Source organism: Protopterus annectens, chromosome 1.part0 (genome assembly GCF_019279795.1).
Source record: "Protopterus annectens isolate FY-2018-M chromosome 1.part0, PAN1.0, whole genome shotgun sequence".
NCBI classification, from domain to species: Eukaryota; Metazoa; Chordata; order Ceratodontiformes; family Protopteridae; genus Protopterus; species Protopterus annectens.
The window spans coordinates 16,865,299-16,889,533 of NC_056725.1; the positions used below are offsets into that span (position 1 = coordinate 16,865,299).

General features: G+C 40.8%; 1 protein-coding gene across 1 annotated transcript in view; it reads left to right on the forward strand.

Annotated features, from left to right (window-relative positions):
• The window catches only part of KPTN (kaptin, actin binding protein), a 1,335,927-nt gene that overhangs the window by 666,168 nt on the left and 645,524 nt on the right, over positions 1–24,235 (forward strand). Inside the window, exon 4 of the mRNA XM_044079008.1 lies at positions 15,978–16,051. Coding sequence (XP_043934943.1) covers positions 15,978–16,051 — 74 coding nt within the window. The remainder of the gene's footprint in view (positions 1–15,977; positions 16,052–24,235) is intronic.

Here is a 24,235-nt window from a genome sequence, read left to right on the forward strand (position 1 = left end):
TGGTGGTGGCAGCTGCCACTAGGAAAGAGCTCGCTCAGGAGAGCTCTGTGGTTCATCCTCCGGACCGAGAGTCAAGGGTAATGGACCATTTCTGGAAGCGGGTGTATGCTTCAGTAACTTTTTCTGTACGAGCGGTGAATTACATGGAACATGTGATTCAGCTGCATTGAGTCCTAGTGAAGGAGATCACTGAGTCGACACCTGAGTCCATGTCAGCAGAGGACAAGAAGAGGTTTTCCGCTCGTATGGCCACTCTAAAGTCAGTCGCAAACACTTCCGTGTGTCTCCTCTCCTATCCTACCGAGGGAGCCAGTAGAGCAGCTGGTACAGGCGTTGCCATCAGGCAACATGCCTGGCTCTGGCTCTTTCAGTTTTCAGAACCTTTTAAGACATCATCCACCAATGCCCCATACGACGGTTCCTCCCTGTTTGGAAAGTCGGTACATGAGACTTTAGTTCAGAGTGAGGACAACGGGAAGTGTGTCTGCTGTCGGGATCCGCTTCTCCACCCCACAATGATCCTTTTCTAGGAATCAGCAAGGGACCAAGAAGATGTGGTTCCGGAAATCTCAGACTTTTCCCCAAGACGCTCAGGAATCACCTTCCCACAGGGGCAGAGGGGATATGATAGATGTTGCCCTAAAGGCAGAGGGGGGTTCGTGAAATTATGGGTCTCGAGTACCTTTCTCAAACAGACTCGCACAGCAGCCCTGAAGGGTTGCCCGACTGCTCGTCTCTGGAGGCAATCGGGGACCATCTATTGCTACACCTAACGGAGTGAGAGTCTATCACAAAAGATTTTTGGATGTTGCAAATTATATCCAGAGGCTGTTCAGTCCCATTCCTCAAGCCACCTCCACCGCTGAAACACCTCCCGGACATTTCAGCCATGGACAAGGAGAATGCAGCACTAGAAATTGCAAAGCTGCTAGAAAAACGGGTCATCCTACACGTCCCCCAAGACCAGTCTGGATTAGGTTGAAGACCAAATGAAGACAACTACTTAAGCTAAAGAAGTCATGTACTCATCATAACGTTCCATCTGAGTAGTTGTTCATTTGTCTTCAACCATCCCTCCCTTCTTTCCCTGGGCTTGTGTCAACAGTGGTTACTTCCTATGTATTATGGAGATGGCCACCGTAAGGTGCCTCTTATCCTTGTGTTGCTTTCTTGTATGGACAAGTCTCTGTTGGGTCAGTTGATGGTACTGGATTAGGAAGCAAACTCGATCTAAGGGGAGGAAGGAGATGGGCATTATGGGTAAGGGGAGGAGCTTTGAGCTTGGATGAGATGCATGATATGCATTCGAGTCGGATCTGGGAACCCACAGGTTGAAGACAAATGAACTACTCCTCAGATGGAACGTTATGGTGAGTACATAACTTCTTTTTGTGTCCTTCTGGTGATGTGATGAGGACTACAGAGACTGAATTTGAAATCTTTTCCACTGTTTCAGTGGAAAATGAGTGAGAGAAGGAAGAAAACACAAGTGTCAACTAGCAGAATCAGGAATACGTTGGAAATGAAACAGTGACAGGATTTGGGAGATAGTAATGAACAGGAATAAAGCTAGTAATTTGGAAATTGACAAACTTGGGGTGATAGAGCAATAATTATATTTGTGAAATATAATACAACAAGAAAACCTGAAAATATTGGACTTCTTTGGACTTTGTTAAACTTGTAGGGGACTTAAAAGCATATGCCCTGCTTCATGTTGTTAATGTTCAGACAATAAAATCAGTAATTTGGAAACTGACAAATGTGGGATTACAAAGCAATAATTATACTTGTGAAACGTGACAGAACAAGAGGATTTGGAAATATTGGATTTTTGTGGACTTTGTTAAACTTATAGGGGACTGTAAAGCATATGCCATATTTCATGTCATTAATCTTCAGAAAAATACTTGGCAGAGGGGAAGAGAAGGGAGAATGTTAACTGTAAGTAAAAAAAATTCTTAATAATACTATATTAATGGTGCATGACTTTCTTTTCCAGCTATGAAGTTTTTTTTTTCAGTTATTTTTAAATGTAATGGGGTTACTAATATAAACAGATGCTTTTGATTTTTCTCCTCCTTCTCTTTTTTCTTAATTTTTTAAATAAAAAAACTTTATTAAATTTTCAAGTATGACATACGCAATCTTATATTGATATAAATTAAAATAAACTATAACAACACAATCTCATTTGAAAACATATTTTGTAAGCCACACCAACACAACTATAGCTGCAAACATTATGCATTAATTTTAATATACCCAGTCATTGTCAGTCAACCATGACAAAGCTCATACAAATCCTGCTTTCTTTTAAACCTCGCTCCTCCTCTGCATGTATTGATTGCACAGTTCCGCTTTTTCTCTGTAATTTGCTTCTACCCTTTACCAAAGATCTCAATTCCAGTTGATGTTCTTCATCTCACATTGCTGCAGTCCTTACACTTGGGTAGTCCGCTGTCCTCGGTCGGCCCGAATATCAAGTATAAGGCTGGCGCCGGTCAAGGCGCATTAGACTGACATCAGGGCGTCAGGGTACAAATGCGCATGACCGACGCCATATCCTCAGTCTTTTTGCCGCATGGTCCGATGCAGAAGCAGCGTTGCAAGTGCCGTTCGGCGTTCTGAAATTTTTCGAATTCGGAGTTTCAGACCGAGTCAAAGTTGGCTAAGTACCCCGTTGGGGAATATTTTAGTTTTTCTTGCCTCAGTGGTTTACCGGATGTCAGAAAAAGTGAATAACTGTATTTCTTGTGGGAAACAGATACGCATAGAGATTATCATTCTTTGTGTATTCCTTGTTTGGGGCCTGAGCACGGCGTTGTTGGGTGTAAGCTTTTGTGCTAGGTTTAATAAGCGCACTATTAAGCGAAGGTTAGATTGTGCCAGGTTAGTCTTCGGGAAGCGGTGCAATTATAACATGCCGTCGGATGGTCCGGCGCCTGCTTCTGTAAGAAGCGAAAGACAAAGCAGCTAAGCCCAGACAAGAAGAGTCGTCCGTACGGGACGGTTCTTGGAGGTGTCGGTGGAACCGGGGTTCCGCGGAGGTTTCTCTGGAGTCCCAGGGGGAGACTTTGTTATTGCAGGAGGTGGCCTCTCAGGAGGCAGGTCAGGCTGAAGGGGCTTCTCAGGTTACTGTACTCCCCTCCCTTCCTAGGGTGGTTAGGCCCTCTCCTTCTGTTTCCAAGGCTTCTCCCAGAGGCAGGCCAGGTTTAGCTTCTGTTGGTGTCACTCCTAGTTCATCAGGATCTGTGCCCAAGAAGCACATGCTTAAAATGGCAGAAGATTTAATTACTTTAATTAGAGGTTCTTTGCCCCCTCCTGATAAGAGGCCTAGGGTGGAACCAGAGTTGGGGAGTTTTGAGCAGGCTTCGGATGTTTCAGAGTCTTCAGCTGAAGACTTGCAGGAGTATTCTCCTTATTCTGATTCTGATGTGGATGATTCTACTCCTTCTGCTTCTCCTCCAGAGGATTTTTCTTTTTCAGAGACTCTTCATTCCATGAGGGAACATTTTAAGTGGGAAGGTCAGGACTTCTCTGATTCCAGGAAAAGGCTTAGGGAATTTTGTTTTACCCCAGCATAGGCCTTTGGCTATACCTCCTGTTCTGGATGTTGTGGAAGATGTGTTTGCAGAGGCTGCTCTTAATCCTGATTCTTTGCCTCCTGCTCCTGTTAAACCGGATATGTATTACAGGGTGCCTGAAGCTCATAAATATATTTTTAAGAGTCCTAGGGCGGACCCAGAAACTGTTAGTCAAGGGCCTAAGGGTGTCAAGGCTTCTGTTGTAAAAAATCCGGTTCCTCCAGATAAAGAGGCCAGGGCTTTTTGGATAGATGGGGAAAGAAAGTCTATACTTCTTCCACCTTAGCTATGAGGGCTTTGAATTGCCAGTTTCACATGTTGAAATACCAAAACTATCTACTTTCTCAATTGAAGTCTAAGGTAGATGCTCTGGCGGAAGGTATTGAGTGTAAGGAATTACAGGATTTGGTACATGTTTCTGAACAGGTGGGTAAGCATTCTTTGCAATGTGGTTTTGATGCTGTACAAGCCTCGTCTAGGGTGGCTGCCACTGGGTCAGTTCTTCGCAGGCACGCCTGGCTGAGGGATCAGAATTTATCTGACCATGTTAAGACAAGGATTTTAGATGCTCCTTTACAGTCTGATGTGTTGTTTGGTTCACCTGTGGAGGCAGTCTTAAAGAAAATGGAAGACAAGGCTAAGTCTATGCAGACTGTTAAAGATTTTTGCAGGTTCAGCCTCCAAGTTTAGTAGGAATTGGCCTACCAAGGGGTGGGCGTATCCTTCTTATGATTCCCAGTCTAGGGGTAGATCTAGGCGTGGTAGGGGGTTTCTAAAGTTACCATTGCCCATTGGATTTCTCAATGTATCATTCGGGCATATTCAGTCAGGGGGATTTCCCCACCAAGTCAGGTGAAAGCACATTCCACCAGGTCTATGGCCACGTCGGCAATTTTCTGGTCCAGAGTTTCATTAGATGATATTTCTTCTGTGGCCACTTGGTCCTCATCCCATACCTTCATCTCACATTATGAACTGGGCATTGTATCCAGGAACAGGGCATCCTTTGGCTCCACCATGCTCTTGAATATTCTTTCATGAGGGCCTCCCAGGTGTATGGTACCTGGGGACTCTGTCCCACAGGTTGAAGACCAAATGAAGACAACTACTTAAGCTAAAGAAGTCATGTACTCATCATAACGTTCCATCTGAGTAGTTGTTCATTTGTCTTCAACCATCCCTCCCTTCTTTCCCTGGGCTTGTGTCAACAGTGGTTACTTCCTATGTATTATGGAGATGGCCACCGTAAGGTGCCTCTTATCCTTGTGTTGCTTTCTTGTATGGACAAGTCTCTGTTGGGTCAGTTGATGGTACTGGATTAGGAAGCAAACTCGATCTAAAGGGAGGAAGGAGATGGGCATTATGGGTAAGGGGAGGAGCTTTGAGCTTGGATGAGATGCATGATATGCATTCGAGTCGGATCTGGGAACCCACAGGTTGAAGACAAATGAACTACTCCTCAGATGGAACGTTATGGTGAGTACATAACTTCTTTTTGTGTCCTTCTGGTGATGTGATGAGGACTACAGAGAGACTGAATTTGTGAAATCTTTTCCACTGTTTCAGTGGAAAATGAGTGAGAGAAGGAAGAAAACACAAGTGTCAACTAGCAGAATCAGGAATACGTTGGAAATGAAACAGTGACAGGATTTGGGAGATAGTAATGAACAGGAATAAAGCTAGTAATTTGGAAATTGACAAACTTGGGGTGATAGAGCAATAATTATATTTGTGAAATATAATACAACAAGAAAACCTGAAAATATTGGACTTCTTTGGACTTTGTTAAACTTGTAGGGGACTTAAAAGCATATGCCCTGCTTCATGTTGTTAATGTTCAGACAATAAAATCAGTAATTTGGAAACTGACAAATGTGGGATTACAAAGCAATAATTATACTTGTGAAACGTGACAGAACAAGAGGATTTGGAAATATTGGATTTTTGTGGACTTTGTTAAACTTATAGGGGACTGTAAAGCATATGCCATATTTCATGTCATTAATCTTCAGAAAAATACTTGGCAGAGGGGAAGAGAAGGGAGAATGTTAACTGTAAGTAAAAAAAATTCTTAATAATACTATATTAATGGTGCATGACTTTCTTTTCCAGCTATGAAGTTTTTTTTTTCAGTTATTTTTAAATGTAATGGGGTTACTAATATAAACAGATGCTTTTGATTTTTCTCCCTCCTTCTCTTTTTTCTTAATTTTTTTAAATAAAAAAAAACTTTATTAAATTTTCAAGTATGACATACGCAATCTTATATTGATATAAATTAAAATAAACTATAACAACACAATCTCATTTGAAAACATATTTTGTAAGCCACACCAACACAACTATAGCTGCAAACATTATGCATTAATTTTAATGTATCCAGTCATTGGTAGTCAACCATTACATAACTCATTCAAATCCTGCTTTCTTTTAAACCTCGCTCCTCCTCTGCATGTATTGATTGCACAGTTCCGTTTTTTTTTCTCTGTAATTTGCTTCTACCCTTTACCAAAGATCTCAATTCCAGTTGATGTTCTTCATCTCACATTGCTGCAGTCCTTACACTTGGGTAGTCTGCTGTCCTCGGTCGGCCCGAATATCAAAGTATAAGGCTGACGTCGGTCAAGGCGCATTAGACTGACATCAGGACGTCAGGGTACAAATGCACATGACCGACGTCATATCCTCAGTCTATTTTGCCGCATGGTCCGATGCAGAAGCAGCGTTGCAAGTGCCGTTCGGCGTTCTGAAATTTTTCGAATTCGGAGTTTCAGACCGAGTCAAAGTTGGCTAAGTACCCCGTTGGGGAATATTTTAGTTTTTCTTGCCTCAGTGGTTTACCGGATGTCAGAAAAAGTGAATAACTGTATTTCTTGTGGGAAACAGATACCGCATAGAGATTATCATTCTTTGTGTATTCCTTGTTTGGGGCCTGAGCACGACGTTGTTGGGTGTCGCTTTTGTGCTAGGTTTAATAAGCGCACTATTAGCGAAGGTTAGATTGTGCCAGGTTAGTCTTGAGCGGTGCAATTATAACATGCCGTCGGATGCTCCGGCGCCGCTTCTGAAGAAGCGTAAAGACAAAGCAGCTAAGCCCAGACAAGAAGAGTCGCCCGTCCCGGACGCCGGTTCTTTGGAGGTGTCGGTGGAACCGGGGGTTCCGCCGGAGGTTTCTCTGGAGTCCCAGGGGGAGACTTTGTTATTGCAGGAGGTGGCCTCTCAGGAGGCAGGTCAGGCTGAAGGGGCTTCTCAGGTTACTGTACTCCCCTCCCTTCCTAGGGTGGTTAGGCCCTCTCCTTCTGTTTCCAAGGCTTCTCCCAGAGGCAGGCCAGGTTTAGCTTCTGTTGGTGTCACTCCTAGTTCATCAGGATCTGTGCCCAAGAAGCACATGCTTAAAATGGCAGAAGATTTAATTACTTTAATTAGAGGTTCTTTGCCCCCTCCTGATAAGAGGCCTAGGGTGGAACCAGAGTTGGGGAGTTTTGAGCAGGCTTGGATGTTTCAGAGTCTTCAGCTGAAGACTTGCAGGAGTATTCTCCTTATTCTGATTCTGATGTGGATGATTCTACTTCTTCTGCTTCTCCTCCAGAGGATTTTTTCAGAGACTCTTCATTCCATGAGGGAACATTTTAAGTGGGAAGGTCAGGACTTCTCTGATTCCAGGAAAAGGCTTAGGGAATTTTTGTTTTTACCCCAGCATAGGCCTTTGGCTATACCTCCTGTTCTGGATGTTGTGGAAGATGTGTTTGCAGAGGCTGCTCTTAATCCTGATTCTTTGCCTCCTGCTCCTGTTAAACCGGATAGGTATTACAGGGTGCCTGAAGCTCATAAATATATTTTTAAGAGTCCTAGGGCGGACCCAGAAACTGTTAGTCAAGGGCCTAAGGGTGTCAAGGCTTCTGTTGTAAAAAATCCGGTTCCTCCAGATAAAGAGGCCAGGGCTTTTTGGATAGATGGGGAAAGAAAGTCTATACTTCTTCCACCTTAGCTATGAGGGCTTTGAATTGCCAGTTTCACATGTTGAAATACCAAAACTATCTACTTTCTCAATTGAAGTCTAAGGTAGATGCTCTGGCGGAAGGTATTGAGTGTAAGGAATTACAGGATTTGGTACATGTTTCTGAACAGGTGGGTAAGCATTCTTTGCAATGTGGTTTTGATGCTGTACAGGCCTCGTCTAGGGTGGCTGCCACTGGGTCAGTTCTTCGCAGGCACGCCTGGCTGAGGGATCAGAATTTATCTGACCATGTTAAGACAAGGATTTTAGATGCTCCTTTACAGTCTGATGTGTTGTTTGGTTCACCTGTGGAGGCAGTCTTAAAGAAAATGGAAGACAAGGCTAAGTCTATGCAGACTGTTAAAGATTTTTGCAGGTTCAGCCTCCAGTTTAGTAGGAATTGGCCTACCAAGGGGTGGGCGTATCCTTCTTATGATTCCCAGTCTAGGGGTAGATCTAGGCGTGGTAGGGGCAGAGCTCAGGGCTCTTTCAGGCCTAGAACAGGAGTTCACCTGCACAGTCTTCGGTGAGGGCAGGGGTCAGTCCTTTCGTAAACAGGCCCAATGACCTACCTTTTCAGCTGCCAGAGCCTTCTCGTCTGGCAGCACCTTTTGCAGGAAGGTTGGCACTTTTCAAGGAAAATTGGAGTTTAATTACCCAAGACAGATGGGTATTGGATATCATACACAAAGGTTACAGGTTTTATTTCCATACCTTGCCTCCTTTCAAAGGCATGCCAGACGTTCCTCCTCAACAAAGAATAGAGGCTCACAAACAAATTTCTCTGCTTCTTCAAATAGGGGCCATGCAGCCGGTCCCTCTGCCAGAAGTGGGCCTAGGATTTTATTCTCGCCTGTTCCTAGTACCAAAGAAGGGGAACACGTGGAGACCAATTTTGGATTTATCTATCCTCAACACTTATCTGGACATTCCCAAGTTCAAAATGTTGACGTTACAACAGCTTTTACCTCTGCTGGGCAAGGATCACTGGATGGTAACTCTGGATCTCAAGGAGGCTTACCTTCATGTTCCTATCAGACTAAGTTGCAGGAAGTATCTGCGTTTTCGGGCTGGAACTTCTCATTATCAATTCTCTGCATTGCCCTTTGGCTTATCTACTGCGCCCAGAGTGTTTACGAAAGTTCTGGCTCCAGTGATAGCTTTCTTCAGGCTAAAAGGAATACAGATTTATCCTTATTTGGACGATTGCCTGATTCTGGCTCAAGAAAGGACGAACTTCTTCATCATCTGCAATATGTGATAGCAGTGCTAAGATGCCTGGGGTATTCTGTGAGCGAAATAAAATCCAGTCTAGTACCCTCTCAGGACATGTGCTTTCTGGGTGTAAGACTGAATACAGCATCCCAGATGGCCTTTTGACCCCGGACAAACAAAAGAATCTTTCCCTTTACTTCCATCAATTGTCTCATCAGTCCAGGCTGACTGCAAAGACAGTCCTTCAAGCCTTGGGGTTCATGGCATCTTGTATTCTGGTGCTTCCCAATGCCAAACTGCATATGAGGAAGCTACAATGGTATCTCAAATATGTATGGACACAGCACTGCCAGGATATGGACACTGTCATTCAGATAATACCTTGCATTCAAAAGGAATTTTTGTGGTGGGCTCAGGAATGTCACCTAAACAAGGGACTCTCTGTGACCCGGCCAGAGGCGAGTCAGATTCTAATGACAGATGCCTCAGACAAAGCTTGGGGAGCTCATCTAAATGGAAAGTGGATACAAGACACGTGGCCTGCCAGACTACAACATCTACATATCAACTTGAAGGAGATGTTAGCAGTCCAATTTGCATTAATAGCTTTCAAGGATTTACTTCTTCCAGGACAGGTGTTGATTCTAACAGACAACACAACTGTCATGTGGTACATCAACAAGCAAGGGGAACACATTCTTATCCTCTATGCAGGCAAGCAATGATTTTGTGGGAGACTGCTCTCAGTTTACAGCTACATCTTCAGGCAAGGTTTCTGCGGGAGCACAGAACTCCTTAGCAGATCGTTGAGCAGGCAATTATGGATCCCCACAGTGGAAATTGGATCCTCATGTATTTCAGAAATTGACAGTGTCATGGGGAACTCCAGACATAGATCTGTTCGCTTCTCCTCTAAACTACCAGCTGCCAAAGTTTTGCACAAAAGGTTTCATCCCACAGCCTGGAAAGTGGATGCTCTTTCTTTCAATTGGAACAATCTTCATGTGTATGCCTTTCCACCTCTGCCTCTCCTCCCAAAGGTACTCCTAAAGGTCAGACAGGACAAGCCAAGGATGATTTTAATAGCTCCAGATTGGCCTCGACAGCATTGGTACCCTTTACTGAGAAGTCTGGTACGGGAGCCTCCATGGCCTTTGCCTTCGATTCCACACCTGCTGTCTCAGGAGAACAGTCATTTACTCAATGTCAAACTTCACTCTCTTCACCTAACAGCCTGGCATATTCTGTTTTGAACCCTGGAGGGTCTCGACTTCCACAGCAAGTTTTGAACGTTATTTTGGAAGCCAGAAGGCCTAGTACAAGGAAAGTGTACGCAGATAAATGGAAGAGATTTTTATTTTGGAGTGCAGCAAATGAATTTGATGTTTCTGAGCCTAATTTAAGTGTGGCTCTTCAATATCTTACTGAGTTACTGGACAAAGGTTTGTCCTTCTCTTCTATTAAGGTTCATGCTGCAGCAATTTCGGCTCACTATGACTGTGACCCACCATTGTTTTCTCATCCTTTGTTCAAGCAATTTCTTAGAGGGGCAAAGAATATAAGACCCCACGTAGAGCTCCTACTCCTGCTTGGGATCTCAATTTTGTGTTGGAGAAACTTACTCTACAACCTTTTGAGCCTGCAGCTACTGCCGAGTTGAAATATTTGTCATGGAAGACTGCTTTTTTGTTGGCCATTACCTCTGCAAGAAGGGTTTCTGAATTACAGGCCCTTATGTCAGTTGAGCCTTTCTTGATTTTCCATAAGGATAGGGTATCTTTGCGTACTAATCCTTCCTTTATGCCTAAAGTGGTTTCTAGTGTGGCTTTAAACCAAACTATTCATCTGCTTACTTTTTATGCAAATCCTCAAAATAAAGGGGAAAAGATTTTGCACACTTTAGATGTACACAGGCAGTTGCGATATTATTTGAGCAGAACTAAAGGGTTCAGGCAGTCTCAGCAGTTATTTGTTTCTTTTGCTTTGAGTTCTCAGGGCAAGCCTGTGTCAAAACAAACTATTTCTAAGTGGATTGGGTTTTGCATTGCTTTCTGTTATTCCCATCATGGTAAGGAGATTCCAGCTGGGATTAGGCCTCATTCCACTAGGGCTACTGCCACTTGACAGCTTTTTAAGGGGTGGCAACTAAGGATATTTTGGAGGCAGCTACTTGGAGTTCAGTGCATACTTTCTCTAAGCATTATCACCTTCCACTTTACTCTAAATCTAGGGCTGGTTTTGCCACTGCTATTTTACAGGGCATTTTGGCAGCTCCTGCTGCTTTATAGTTTTGCCATCCTCCCTTACCTCTGCTTTGGGATTCTACCCAAGTGTAAGGACTGCAGCAATGTGAGATGAAGAACATAGTACAGTTCTGTACCTACCATAAATGTAGATGTTGAAGATCCACATTGCTGCAGTCCAATTTACCCTCCCTCCTTCCCTCTGTAGTTAGAGGCGGTTGTGTGGGTTGGGTTGTAAATATTGTATTTATTGTATATATTGTACATATTATTAGTGCAAGGGTGGTTGGTTGGTTGTTTGCTGTCTTTTGGTTTTGACCTTTCTTTTGGGGTCTTCTGACATCTGGGGCAAGAAAAGACTGAGGATATGACGTCGGTCATGCGCATTTGTACCCTGACGTCCTGATGTCAGTCTAATGCGCCTTGACCGACGTCAGCCTTATACTTTGATATTCGGGCCGACCGAGGACAGCGGACTACCCAAGTGTAAGGACTGCAGCAATGTGGATCTTCGAACATCTACATTTATGGTAGGTACAAAACTGTACTTTTTATCTCTGTTTACTGTCTTTGTTACATCTAATAAGGTTGGTTTAGACTTTGATTTCCATTTTCTAGTAATTGCTTTTTTGGTAGCCATCATAATTAGACTCAGTAAGGCCTTACTATGTCTAGGCAATTCCGGTCCTGTATCATAGTGCAAAAAAATAATTTCCCCAGTTACTCCAATTTGCTCACCCAGCATCTCTGGCAGTGAATCTTTAAAGTCTGCCAACTCATTTACAGTTACAGAAAATATGTTCCCAGTTACCTTTTTACTTCCCATCAGACCTCCAACCTTTGCTGTCTACCTGAGGAAAAATTCTTTAGAGCCTGCTTTGGGTATACAAATATCTATGCAAACACTTCCAGGCAACGATGTTAAGTCTTCTAGATTTTACATATTTGTGAGACATATCCCCACATCATTTCGTTGCAAATTGCTTATCCAATCTCTTCCCAATCCTTCCTAACCTCCTCTGATTCTTATAGTTATCATCCAGTATTTTATAGGCTGTACTAATTATTCCTTTTGTAACTGCAACTTCTGTTCTAGATTCTACCAAAAACTCTGCCGGTGCTGGTCTGTTGTTTAGGACACTGTATTTCTTTCTCTTTGCCTATACTCTGATACCAATCCTCGACATGGAGTACATTCTCTAACATGCAGTCCAAATAAGTTCTTGGCGCCTTCCCATTCTGTTACCTTTCTCTCTCTCTCTCTCTCTAAGGTAGTTCGAAATTATGGACACAGTACACCTGGAGCAACAATTCACGATACAAAAGGGTTGATTTAATATTGAAATGCTGACAAAAACAAGTAAAAGATAAGTGCTTTTATCTTCTTAATGAAAACTTCTTCAGCAGCATCTCTATAGTATCATTGTCCCTGTTAAGATCCGACCACAAAGCGGTCAATTTCGAAGTCACCATCTTCCCCAACCCCCCTCTAACTAGGGTCAGACATAAAAGCTTCTCCAAAGCTGATTACAGCCTCCTAAAGGATGGTATAAACAGCTTCACAGCCCCCTCCCCTTCTATAGAAACTGGCACCAATATCCAAAACTATACCAAAGCACTGTACGAGCATTTATATACATGCATGGAATCAGGAATACCCGACAGGACTAAATCATCCTCTGCAAGGAAAGAGTAAACCTGTCTGGTGGACATCTGCGATAAATAAACTCTAAAACAAAAGAAAAGAAGTTGCTGTCCAAGACCAAGGAGCAGCAAGTTTCCAATTGGAAACAATGTCTCCTTAGCTTGAACAAGAAAATAAGAGCACTAATGAAATCCTCCAAAGCAAACTTCGAGTCCAAACTGGCCACATCTACTAGAGACAAGCATAAGGCCTTCTTCACATATGTCCGCAACCTCAAAGGAAGCACCTTGATCTGTTCAGAACTGGTGTTCAAGGACACCACATGTACAAATGCCGTAAATATAGCAAACTTGCTGGCTGACAGATTCACCAAAAACATTACCCCTCTGTCCCCCCCCCCCATCAGTAAATCAGGACATCCCCAGTACCTGCCCCCTTCCCCTTATATCTAAAGGACAGGTCATCACTGCTCTGTCTAAGACAAAAAAATACATCTTCCATGGGGACCAGATAACATCCCAGGCTGCATCCTATGTGAACTCAGGCAGGAACTAGTAGCACCATTAAGCACCCTATTCAACCAAAGCCTGAGTATAGGCGGACAGCCACTGTCATCCCCTTACACAAAGGTGGAGTGTCCACCGATCCAGGAAATTATAGACCCGTCAGCCTAACTAGCCTGATCTGCAACGCCATGGAGCGGATTATCATGGACCTCATTAGCAAGGACATTGTCAGTCTCCAAACACTTGATCCCACACAGTTTGGCTTTGTCGGGGGGAGGTCATGTCTGTTAAATCTGGTTGACGACTTTGAGACATTCACCAAAGCTATGGATGAGGGGAAGACGGTCCACACTGCCTACCTTGACTTGGCCAAAGCCTTTGACACTATTCCCCACTTGGACATAATAAACTCTCTCAACTAGGCATCAATCTATATGTTATCAGATGGGTAGCAAACTAGCTCACTGATAGAACCCACGTAGTCAAAATAGGGGAAGCCACCTCAAGCAGTAGACCTGTAACAAGCGGCATACCCCAGGGTTCAGTTTTGGGGCCTCTGTTATTTGGGATATACTTTTCTGAGATGCAGGCCAAAACCAGTGTGCTATGGCTGACCAGGTTTGCAGATGACTGCAAGCTGGGTGCTGTCATCAATTCCCCTAGTGATGTTGACATCCTCCAGGAGGGTCTCACTCAGACAAATGACTGATGCCAGAAACATGGGCTCAAGCTGAATACCAAAAATGCATCATCATCCCCTTTAGGGAGAGTGACATTCCCACAATTTATCACATTAATAACGTCCTAAGCATTCAATCAGTCATGAGGGATTTGAGCACCCAGGTTGATAGCAACCTGACTTTTGACCACCATATTCCTTCCATTGTATGGAAAGCCTTCTACATGAATCCACCTCATGAGTAAGAGTATCCCATCCAGGGAAAAGGAGGTCACAACATCCCTGCATTCTTCCCTTATAATACCTATTATTGAGTACAATGGGCCTTTCAGCATGTATCTCACAAAGCACATGCAGCAGCTGGAGAGACCACAGACGTTCCTCTCCAGGAGAATCCAGGGCTTCAAGCATCCACCATATACAGATGGGCTAAAATCCCTATTCCCTCTACTTGGTTTCATACAGACTCCTCAGTGGTGACCTCCGTCTGGCATACAAGGCGATCATGGACCCCGCCTTGATTGACTGCTGCATATATACAAGTGAAGCTCCACTCGAGTAACCTGCACGTGTAGCCTCAGCCTGGTCTCTGACATCAACAAGATTTGTTGGCAGAACAGATTTGTGTTCTAGAGACTCCCCTCATCTGTGTAATAGACTCCTTCTTCACATCAAGCAGAGTATCTCTTTACCCATTTTTAAGCGTAACCTGGATAACTGGATGGGAAAATATACTCCTGAGATTCCACCCATGTCCCTGCTGGACAGGGGCATCGGGTGCTGATTTGTCTAAACATGGGCTAAACTCTTGGCTAGGCTTATAAGGGCTTCAGGGCCAGTAGCTTGGTAACCTCCTATGATCCTAAGATAAAACCATGTTTGAAAAATTGAGTACATATATACACCAATGTAGATTACATGAATGCCAAATGGTGTAAGCCTAAGGTTCAAATATTTCCAACCATGTGGTATATTGTCTTAATAATCTGGTTAACAAAAGGTACCACATTATTATTAATTTAAAGTACGTAAGGGTTATATTATTATGATGGCTACTAAGTAGGGCAGGACAAACTCGAATGTTACAATGATGGGGGGGAAGGGATTGAATTTGTTAACATGTATACCAACACACTGTTTTACAGCACAATAAACCACTCCCATACCTGATAAAGCATATGTATATGTGTGTGTATGTGCACCCAACACCCCCCCCTACTTTAATATTCTCACTCTGAGATCGGACTACAGTGAGAAGGGAAGTTTTCCCTTATCTTATCCACACTGTAGTACAGTCTCCACAACAGTCATTCCCCCACAACTCCCTCTAGCTGCAGGCATACTTCCGCGAAAATTCTTCGGTGAAAAGCACTTTTGCGCAAGTATGCCTGGCCATTTTTGTTTCGGTAAAAAATTCCTTCAGGGATCAGTACGGATCCCATATATATATATATATATATATATATATATATATATATATATATATATATACACACACACACACACACATATATATATATATATATATGTGTGTGTGTGTATATGTATATATATATATATATATATATATATATATATACTTGGAAAGTTTGTGATGAAACTATTCTGTTATTTTTGTTTTACTTGGCTCTCTTGTGTGTGCTTAAATGATTTTTGATGGGAAACAGACTGTCTACCCTGTGTGGATTTCTTTTGAATACTTAGAGATTCTGTATGATATTTCAAAATATATTTTTTTATTATTTTTTTGACTTAGGATGAGTTTAAGTTCTGTACTTCTACTACCATTGTGTGATCTTATTAATGTATAGTGATTAACTAGATATATATGAATTGAAAATCTTCCACACACACAAGTTTCTTACACTGTTTTGTTTTTGAACCCATTATACTTGTTTAGTTTGTTGTTTGAGACTTTGGGGAAACCATGGGGATGACTTGTTTATATTTGCATAATGCAAAAGATTGTGTGTTGTGTCCCTGAAAGTAAACATTACTGTGTTGACTTTTTTTTTTTGTTCATAGTTCTTACTGTAACATTGTACTATTCATTAACTGTAAATAATAAATCTCAGTGTCATCTGAAGTGGTCTCGTCTTTGACAGAATGAATTATTGCATCAGTTTGAAGAGCAGCCTGTGAGCAACCTTTTCCCAGAGCTCAAAGAGATGCAAAGCAAGTAAGACCTATTTATCCTTGCATTTTTTTGTGATATGGAAATTCTTGTCTTATGTTAGCTTTTTTATTATTGTAACACTTTGTGCTTGTAGTTTTTCTTTCCATGTTATTTTAGAGCAATTGCCTATATACTTAGGACTTTGACCATTTATAGATGGGAAGAGAAGAGTCACCCCCAACTCTCCGATTATGAGTAGTGCAGTGTTCAGTTTATTTACTTCCTCTCCCCATAGTGAAGTGCATCCAAAAAGAGGGTTTGTAGGAAAGACATTTTTGTCTATTTATCAGAGATGTTAGTCAGCACTTGGATTTTATGTAATGTTAGTGGGTGGGCTTTCAACGGAGGCAGTGTGTGTCATGCTATCTGTATTGTTAAATGCTGAAGAAAAGTCTTGAATATTCTGCACTGCAGACCCTTCTGTACGTCATTACTTTAAAGAACATAATTGTCTTCGTGAAGGCTATGATGTTTGTATTTAACTGGAATCCCTTAATTTTTTTCATACTGTGCATTCTCTTGTTTCATAACAAATTGTTGGGAGTAGATTATTCAGTTGAGCAGCACTTACTTGAATTTTGAGGTAAAATATTTAAAATTCTGAGACTTAAGTGCAAGTCCCTGAATAGCAAATCTAAATTTGACAAAGGTACTAATTTCAGTATTGCTCTTTCTTGGAATGTTCCCTTTTCTCTGAAGTGTGGCAATTTTTAATAAGTTTGGAAAAGAAATGGGGTGTGGAGGGGTTGCAGGGGATGACCCTCCTCCTCCTGCAGAAAACACCTTTAAAGGGGAACACAGATTGTCAGCATTTGCTGTTCTATGCTGTTTTTTTCCGTTTGTCACAATTCCAGAACTTGGAGTTAGGGGTCTCAGAATTACAAGACAGCTGAATTTTGACTCTCTGGTGTCAAAATGGCAAGATCATTGAGAAATTCATTTGTGTAATGAAATAGGCATTTCAGTGATTCATGGGATTTTCATCTTATACTAAAATACATGAATCCTTGAACTTGAGTATAAGTAGTAACATGATTCTGAGGGAAAATTGTCGCTTGCATGGAAGTGTGTCTGTGTGTCTGGGCTTCACTAATCATGATATGTTTATTAAAAAAGCTTTTGATCACCCATTTGTCAAATATTTGCCCAGTTTGTTCAAGAGTCCTGCTTTTTTGACCAAGCAACCTAAGTTTATTTTTTTTAATAAATCAGGGAAATTTACTTCTCTCTCTTTAGAATCTTTGTTTTGTGATACTTATGATATGCCTTGAAGTAAATGAGAAGTTCGTGTAATGAAATAGGCATTTCAGTGATTCCTGTCATTTTTACAGGTAAATCTGCCAAGCCTGTCATAGACACAGTGTGTCTGTCAATGGATTGGAGATGTAGGTTTATTAGGAACTTGGGAACTCGAGAGTTGCCTGGTGGTATATGTTTGAGTGACCAGTGGCCAGCTGACCTTCTCCACAGGGAAGTGAGCATGGTTCACATACAGCAGTATAACTTCTTGGTTCCCAGTGGTGAAACCAGGCAGACAAACTGCAAAGGTTAGGCAGACTTCTTGAGTTTATCTCTTCTTTCTTGTCATGTCAGTGGTGCAGTATTATTTTCATGGCATGTCTCTGTCATCTCTTCAGACATATTCAGGTCTGTGGCTAACCATTTTTGTATTGCCATACAATTACCTTGATAATACCTTGATACAAGAACCTTGATAATATACAAATTTTTAATTCTCTCAATGCTGAAGCAAAATCCTGGCTATTTCTGTATTAATGTCCTTGTCTTCTTTTCCATTATAATTTAACTACCCCTCGCATGTGCTTAATTATGTTTTTCATATGTACCCTTTAATTTTCCCTTTAAATGTCTGTTACCTTCATTAATTTGTGTGCTGTTCTAGCATTTCATCTCATTATTTCTGATGATTCATTCCAATTTCTTCCAGTACCATCAACCAGCTAAACAGGTGCGTTTTAACCATTATACTTGTAACAGATTATTTGCTCTATTTGTTGTATTACTCTTTTCTGCCTTCTCAGAACATTCCTCCCCTTTGCTATTCCACATTGTATTCTTTGTAATGACCACCTAATGGAACTCCGTTAACTCCCACCCTTCATATTCTCTCAGTCTAGTATACAGCATTAAAGCCATCTTGGCACACTTCATCAGTAATTGATTAGCCAGCATCATATTAAATCAGCCATTAAAATTCAGTCTTTTATCTTGCATCATGTTTCTTCCTTTGTAGGCACCTTTGTTCATATTTGTTTATCTTTATGTATTTCAGCCTAAGTGCCCCTGCTCAACCATATTTACCTACTTCCTCTCCTGCCAGCATCCCTAATGGAATGGAGAAGACAGTGGCCTTTATAGTTGCACCTTCTTTAAACATGCTTATTGCTATTTCCCAGTCCACAAGGCATGAAAAGCACCAAAGAATTTCTGTCATACTTTTCATCTATCACAAATGAGTAACCATCAGCTTATATTTTTCTTCACAACAAAACATCCTTTCCAAGAGAACAACCCAGTATCATATAATCATCTCTTTTAACTGTTGGTTTCACATTTTCACTCAGTTCCTTAATGGGTTCACTCACCATACTGCTAGTCATAGCTTTCCTCTTTATATCCCACGTTATTCTTATTCAGCTTTCGGATCCTTCCTTATGTCACACACTACCTCACTATTCAACTAATATTAAACATTTGTAAATCTGTTTTTAAGCATGTGTGAACTTTGCAACATGGCAAATTCTTAGCTTACTTGAATTAGATATATAGTCAACCAACAAAACTCTTACAAATGTACATAGAAAAAAGAAAAAAAAATCACTTTTATGGAATACGCAGTTAAGTGTACAGCTTATCCGGTATGAAGTGGAAACTGGGAAATATGATTAAATACAGGGAGTTGTGACAATTGAGATTATATTCTGGTGTATCTATGGGTTAAAATTGTGATATATCTATTAACTGTGTTTTAAAAAATGGGAATGCCAAACTGTAACAATAATTTTTAAAGGATTGTACACCACTTTTTGTTTCTATTCTAACAAAGTCTCTAATAAAAGTGAGAGGAACGTGTTAATTTTCATTGGAAGATATTTGATCAACATTCTTTTCTTTCATAAAGTTTTTCTACAATGCCTGAGTAGGGTATTTTGTCAAAAGATTTGACCACGTTGCGTATATATGGTTCCCAAGTGTACAACAGAGTCCAGAAGCCTTAGGAATTTTGCTTGGAAGTGTTTGCACAAGTAATTTTATACCTCAAGCATACTCCAAAGAATTTTTCTTCGGGTAGAAAACAAATGGAGGTTTGATAGGGAAGAAAGTGAAAACTGTGATCAAATGTTTTTGGAGTGTAGGGATTTTTTTTTAAATCTGCCAACTCATTAAAGTATACTGTATCAGAAATACTGGGTGAGCAAATGTCTGTAACTAAGGAAATGATTATTTTTTAGCAGGGACATAGGATATGCATTGCCTAGACATAGTAAATGAAGGCCTTGTTAAGTGTAATTCTGTTGGTTGCTAAAAAAACAATTACTAGGAAAATGGAAGTCAAAGTCTAAACTAGACGTGTCCAACCTGCGGCCCGCGGGCCGCATGCGGCCCTCAGAGCTCTTCCATGCGGCCCTCAACCTCTAACTGCAACATCAATGTACGCATGCCCCAAAACACTTTTTTTGTTTTGTGTTTTTCGCTCCCGTGACCTGTAATGCTCATGTCGGTGTGCGCATGCGCCAAAGCACCCTTCTGGTTTTGTTTTTGAGCCAAAAAAGGGTCAGTGTGTTTACGCCATTATTTTGCGCCGAACAATCAGTGTGTGTGTGTGTGTGTGTGTGTGTGTGTGTGTGTGTGCGCGCTCGCTGAAGAGGGACTCTTGTATGGATTTGCCGCTGTTGCCTTTGAAAGGGACAGCAATTACCTGTGTTAATAGGTAAGTACGGAGTGAGTGAGTGCATGCATGAAAGGCAGAATTGTGTGCGTGAAAGTAGAGAGAGTGTGTGCATGACAGTGAGAGATGCATGCACAAAGAGGCTAACAATGATCAGTCTACCTACTGAACACAAAGTTAGCTCATAAATATATCATACATTAAAAGTACACTTTCATTAAATTATGGCTTTCCTGACAGGGAGAGTGTTGTATTGAACATGAACTCATACCTCTTAACTGTATGGATTTTCAAAGAATGTCTGAATTTTTGCCTTATCTTCTAATTTGTGTCTTTTGCTTAGGAAATAAAAGTAGTCATCCAAGGTAATGCAGTTCTAGGGAGTAAGAATGAGACAGCAGCCTAGGGTTAATGGATCAGTAGTGGACTGACTATGTGGGTCTGTAGCATATAAAGTTGTATTGTTTTTTCCGACAAACAAAAAAGCACCTAGTACTGTTTTTTCATTGGTGGAGTCTAAGCAGTGGTAGATTGGACAACAGTAAGCATAGCTTTGGCAGATCATCAATACTGGCAAATCAAGTGGGCACAATGTCATTTTTTAAATGTTGGGGATTTTAGTGTGTATGTGTGTGCTTATGTGTTGGGAGTGCTGCAGCAGTAGATGATTATTAAAGACAGAGACTTACGGACTGTGGAGAATATGATTCCTTGTTTCAAAACCTAATACTTGGGTATGCATGCCAGAAGTAGATTTTTTAAGACATAGCCTCTTGCCATTTACAGTGGATGGATATTTACATTTAATGGACAATGTATTAGTGTGGGCCTGTGGGGTTCTGAAGGATGCCAAGTCTACCACTGCCAATGTCTTGTAAAGTGATCTGGAAATGGATATTGGGATATTACTGAACAAATATAGTAAGTGGGCTTAGAAATTTAGTTTAATTAAACAGAGTGGACTTTCAATTTACAGGCCATAATTTAATTTATTTCAGGTAGTCCAGATACTGGTAGATTGTATACCATTAGATTTAATTAGGGAGAGCTGTCATTCTGGGGAAACAAGCAGCCCTAGTTTTAGTGAAAGCTCTGTGGCTGCTTGCAGGTAGGAAGTTGCAGGATGTTGATGCAATGTGTTTTATTTATTATTTTTAATGCATTTGTCATTTCAAAGCATGGTTTTCTTTGATGCAAAAGAAGGCCGGACTGATTGAGCCATATAATGTTTAACTGACAATAATGGGATAGAAATATTATACGTGATGTATAATGTTTGCAGCTACAGTTGTTTCAATGGTGTCTGTGATGCATAACTATTTTTGAGCCTGTGTCCCACTTTTATTTTTCGCTTTGTCCAGATTTCTTGCTCTAAGGTTGAGAGGTATGGTTCCATACTAAATCAGAAGTTGTATTTACCTTGGAAGACTTTTCGGCATAATTATGAAAAACAGCCTTTTTAATATCTCTGCTTATTTCCAATATAAACTGCCATGTAACCTTGCATATAACCTTATTAAGCTACTTTACTTCATTTGGAATTGACAGGTATGATTCATCTGTTCGGACATAAGCATAGAGTGCTAATGTGACTGATTTCTTGCAGCAGTCTGTGGTTTACATAATCACAATAACTTTTTTGTGTTTCTGGGTTTGTAATCAACTTAACAGTTTTAAAGATGTTTTCCAAAAATAAATAAATATATAATAAATAAATAATCCTCCCTACACTTTGAGCTATTGACAAAGTCTGGGAATTTGTTTTTTTTTTCAAAAGCAAAGGTCAGCACTACAGCTCAGTAAACTGTCAGTCTGTGAGTAACTTCTGCACAAATTAAAATGTCTGAATGTCAAATGGCTTTAGATTGGAGGGAAGTTTATTTTTATTTATTTTACATTTGTTTACCAGGAAAGTCCGACTGGACACAGGTCCATTTTCAGCAGAGGCCCGGGGAGAAAAGCTCCAAAAATAACACAAAACAATATAATACAATACATGAGAGAGAGAGAGACTGCAAATTACAGATGTAGTACTCATACAATATGGCAGAGATTACATCTCGTAACAGTGAGAATCATTGAGGTACAGAATAAACTTAAAAACATTTTTTTTTTACAGTTATAATTACAGCAAGGCAAATTTTTGCTTGTTTGTTTATCGCGGTGGTGGTGCTGCGGTAGCGTTGTCGCCTCACAGTAAGACTCTGTCTGGTTCGATTCTCAGCTAGAGCGTCTTCTGCGTGGAGACATGCGTGAATGGGCGTACCTTCGTTGAAGGTTGTGTGTCAGAGCTGGTAATTCGACACGTAAAAATCAACTACCAATCATTAGCGGACTGGAGTTCTGCTGTGGTGACCCCTAACCGGGAAAAGCCGAAAGACACAAACAAGCAAGGCAAATATCAGTGAGGTAAGTTTTTAGGAGAAAGCTGTTTGTACATAGCTGAAGCTCTGAAACAATCTTTTAGTATGGATTATCCTGGGGATTGACACAAGTTATATGTTTACACCAGTATATTTAGCATTATAGTTTATGGTTTTCTTATTGATTTACTTTTTGCCGAGCAGTTGTTTGTTGATTTATTGATGGTCCTTTTGGTGGTGGGAAATTACATGGATGAATCCATCTCTATTATGATTTTTTTTTTCAGATATTTTGACTTCCAGACAGTTTCATACAATGAGTGGGTGTCATGTTATTACTGAGGTTGCCTATTTTACAAGTAGGGGCTTTTGTGTGTGTGTGTGTGTGTGTGTGTGTGTGTGTGTGTGTGTGTGTGTGTGTGTGTGTGTGTGTGTGTGTGTAAGAGAGAGAGATTTAATATGTATACTGAATACAATTTTGCAAATGGAATTCTTAGTTAAACATGCCCCTCTTCTTGGGCAACTAGACTTGAGTAACCAATATTAGATCTTAGCCATCCAGCTGGGAAAGGTTAGTATGTGGATTTTCCATCTGGTTTGATGAAGGCTATGCTACTTACCCAAGGACTACATTTATGGCTATCCATCCAGCCATCGTGTTGCTGAACTACACTGTTTGATAGTGAGAGAAGCTTTTTGCAGAAGTTGAAGGTTTTTGTGTCAAGAACCTGTCCATAAAAAGTGGCTTATTTATGTTGCAGTGAAGGCTGTAGTCTTTGTAGTGAGCATTTTAAGTATAACCAGTATTTCTGAGGTAGAGGAAGTCTCTTAAGGCAGGATCTTTCTTAGCCTGGAAAGCAAGCCAATGATGAAATTTATAGGGACCAGCGAGAGACAGAGGAAAGCAAGAAGCTTTTTAGTCTGTTTGGATAACTAAGTGGACTTAGTCCTTTGAGCTTTTTTGTCAGAAATGGTTGTAGTCTTTCTTTTGGCAGGGTGTTTTGCTGAGGCACATGCCAAAAGGGGCATTGCACTCAATAATGGCTCTTGTAAAGGAAGAATACAGGGATGTTATGACCTCCTTGTCCCTGGATGAGATACCCTTACTAATGAAGTGGGCCATGTAAAAAGCTTTCCTTACAACGGAGACAACGTGGTGGTCAAAGTCAGGTTTCTATCAACCTGGGTGCCCAAGTACCATATGACTTATTGCCTGCTTGCAACATTGTTATTAATGTGATAATTTGTGGGGACATCACTCTCCTCAAAGGGGATGATAATGCATTTTTTGACATTTAGCTTGAGGCCATATTTCTGGCACCAGTTATTTGGTTGGGTTAGACCCTCTTGTAGCTTATTCAGAATTGTTTTATTAAGTCAGTAATGTGAATTCTTTACTTTATTGCAGATTTGTTGGGTTATTTTTGTGGATTACAGTATTGTAGGACTGCTAATGTTGACATTTTACATAGCTGGAGTGCTGGAATGGTTTTCCCAGTGAGAAATGCTAGTGCTGTAGTAAATATCTGTTTATTTGTTAAAAAAAAAAAAAAAAAAAAAAAAACATATATTTTTTATATATATCTATATATATATATATATATATATATATATATATATATATACACAGATATATTAACTAAGATGTTATAGTTAACTGTTAGATTAGAGAAATAGAATTAAAATGAGAATTAGAATTTTAAGGCAAATATTAGGCATTTATTACATTTATTCATTGTTCAAATGCACCTACAGTACAGCCAGGAGGTCGACTGTGGTCTTCCGGAGCAACGAAAGAGTTAACTATATGATATATTTTATATGCGGCCCAATGACCATTTCTGTTCACTCAATGCGGCCCCAGCAAGCCAAAAGGTTGGACACCCCGAGGCGTTGAATATTGTAAAAACGATA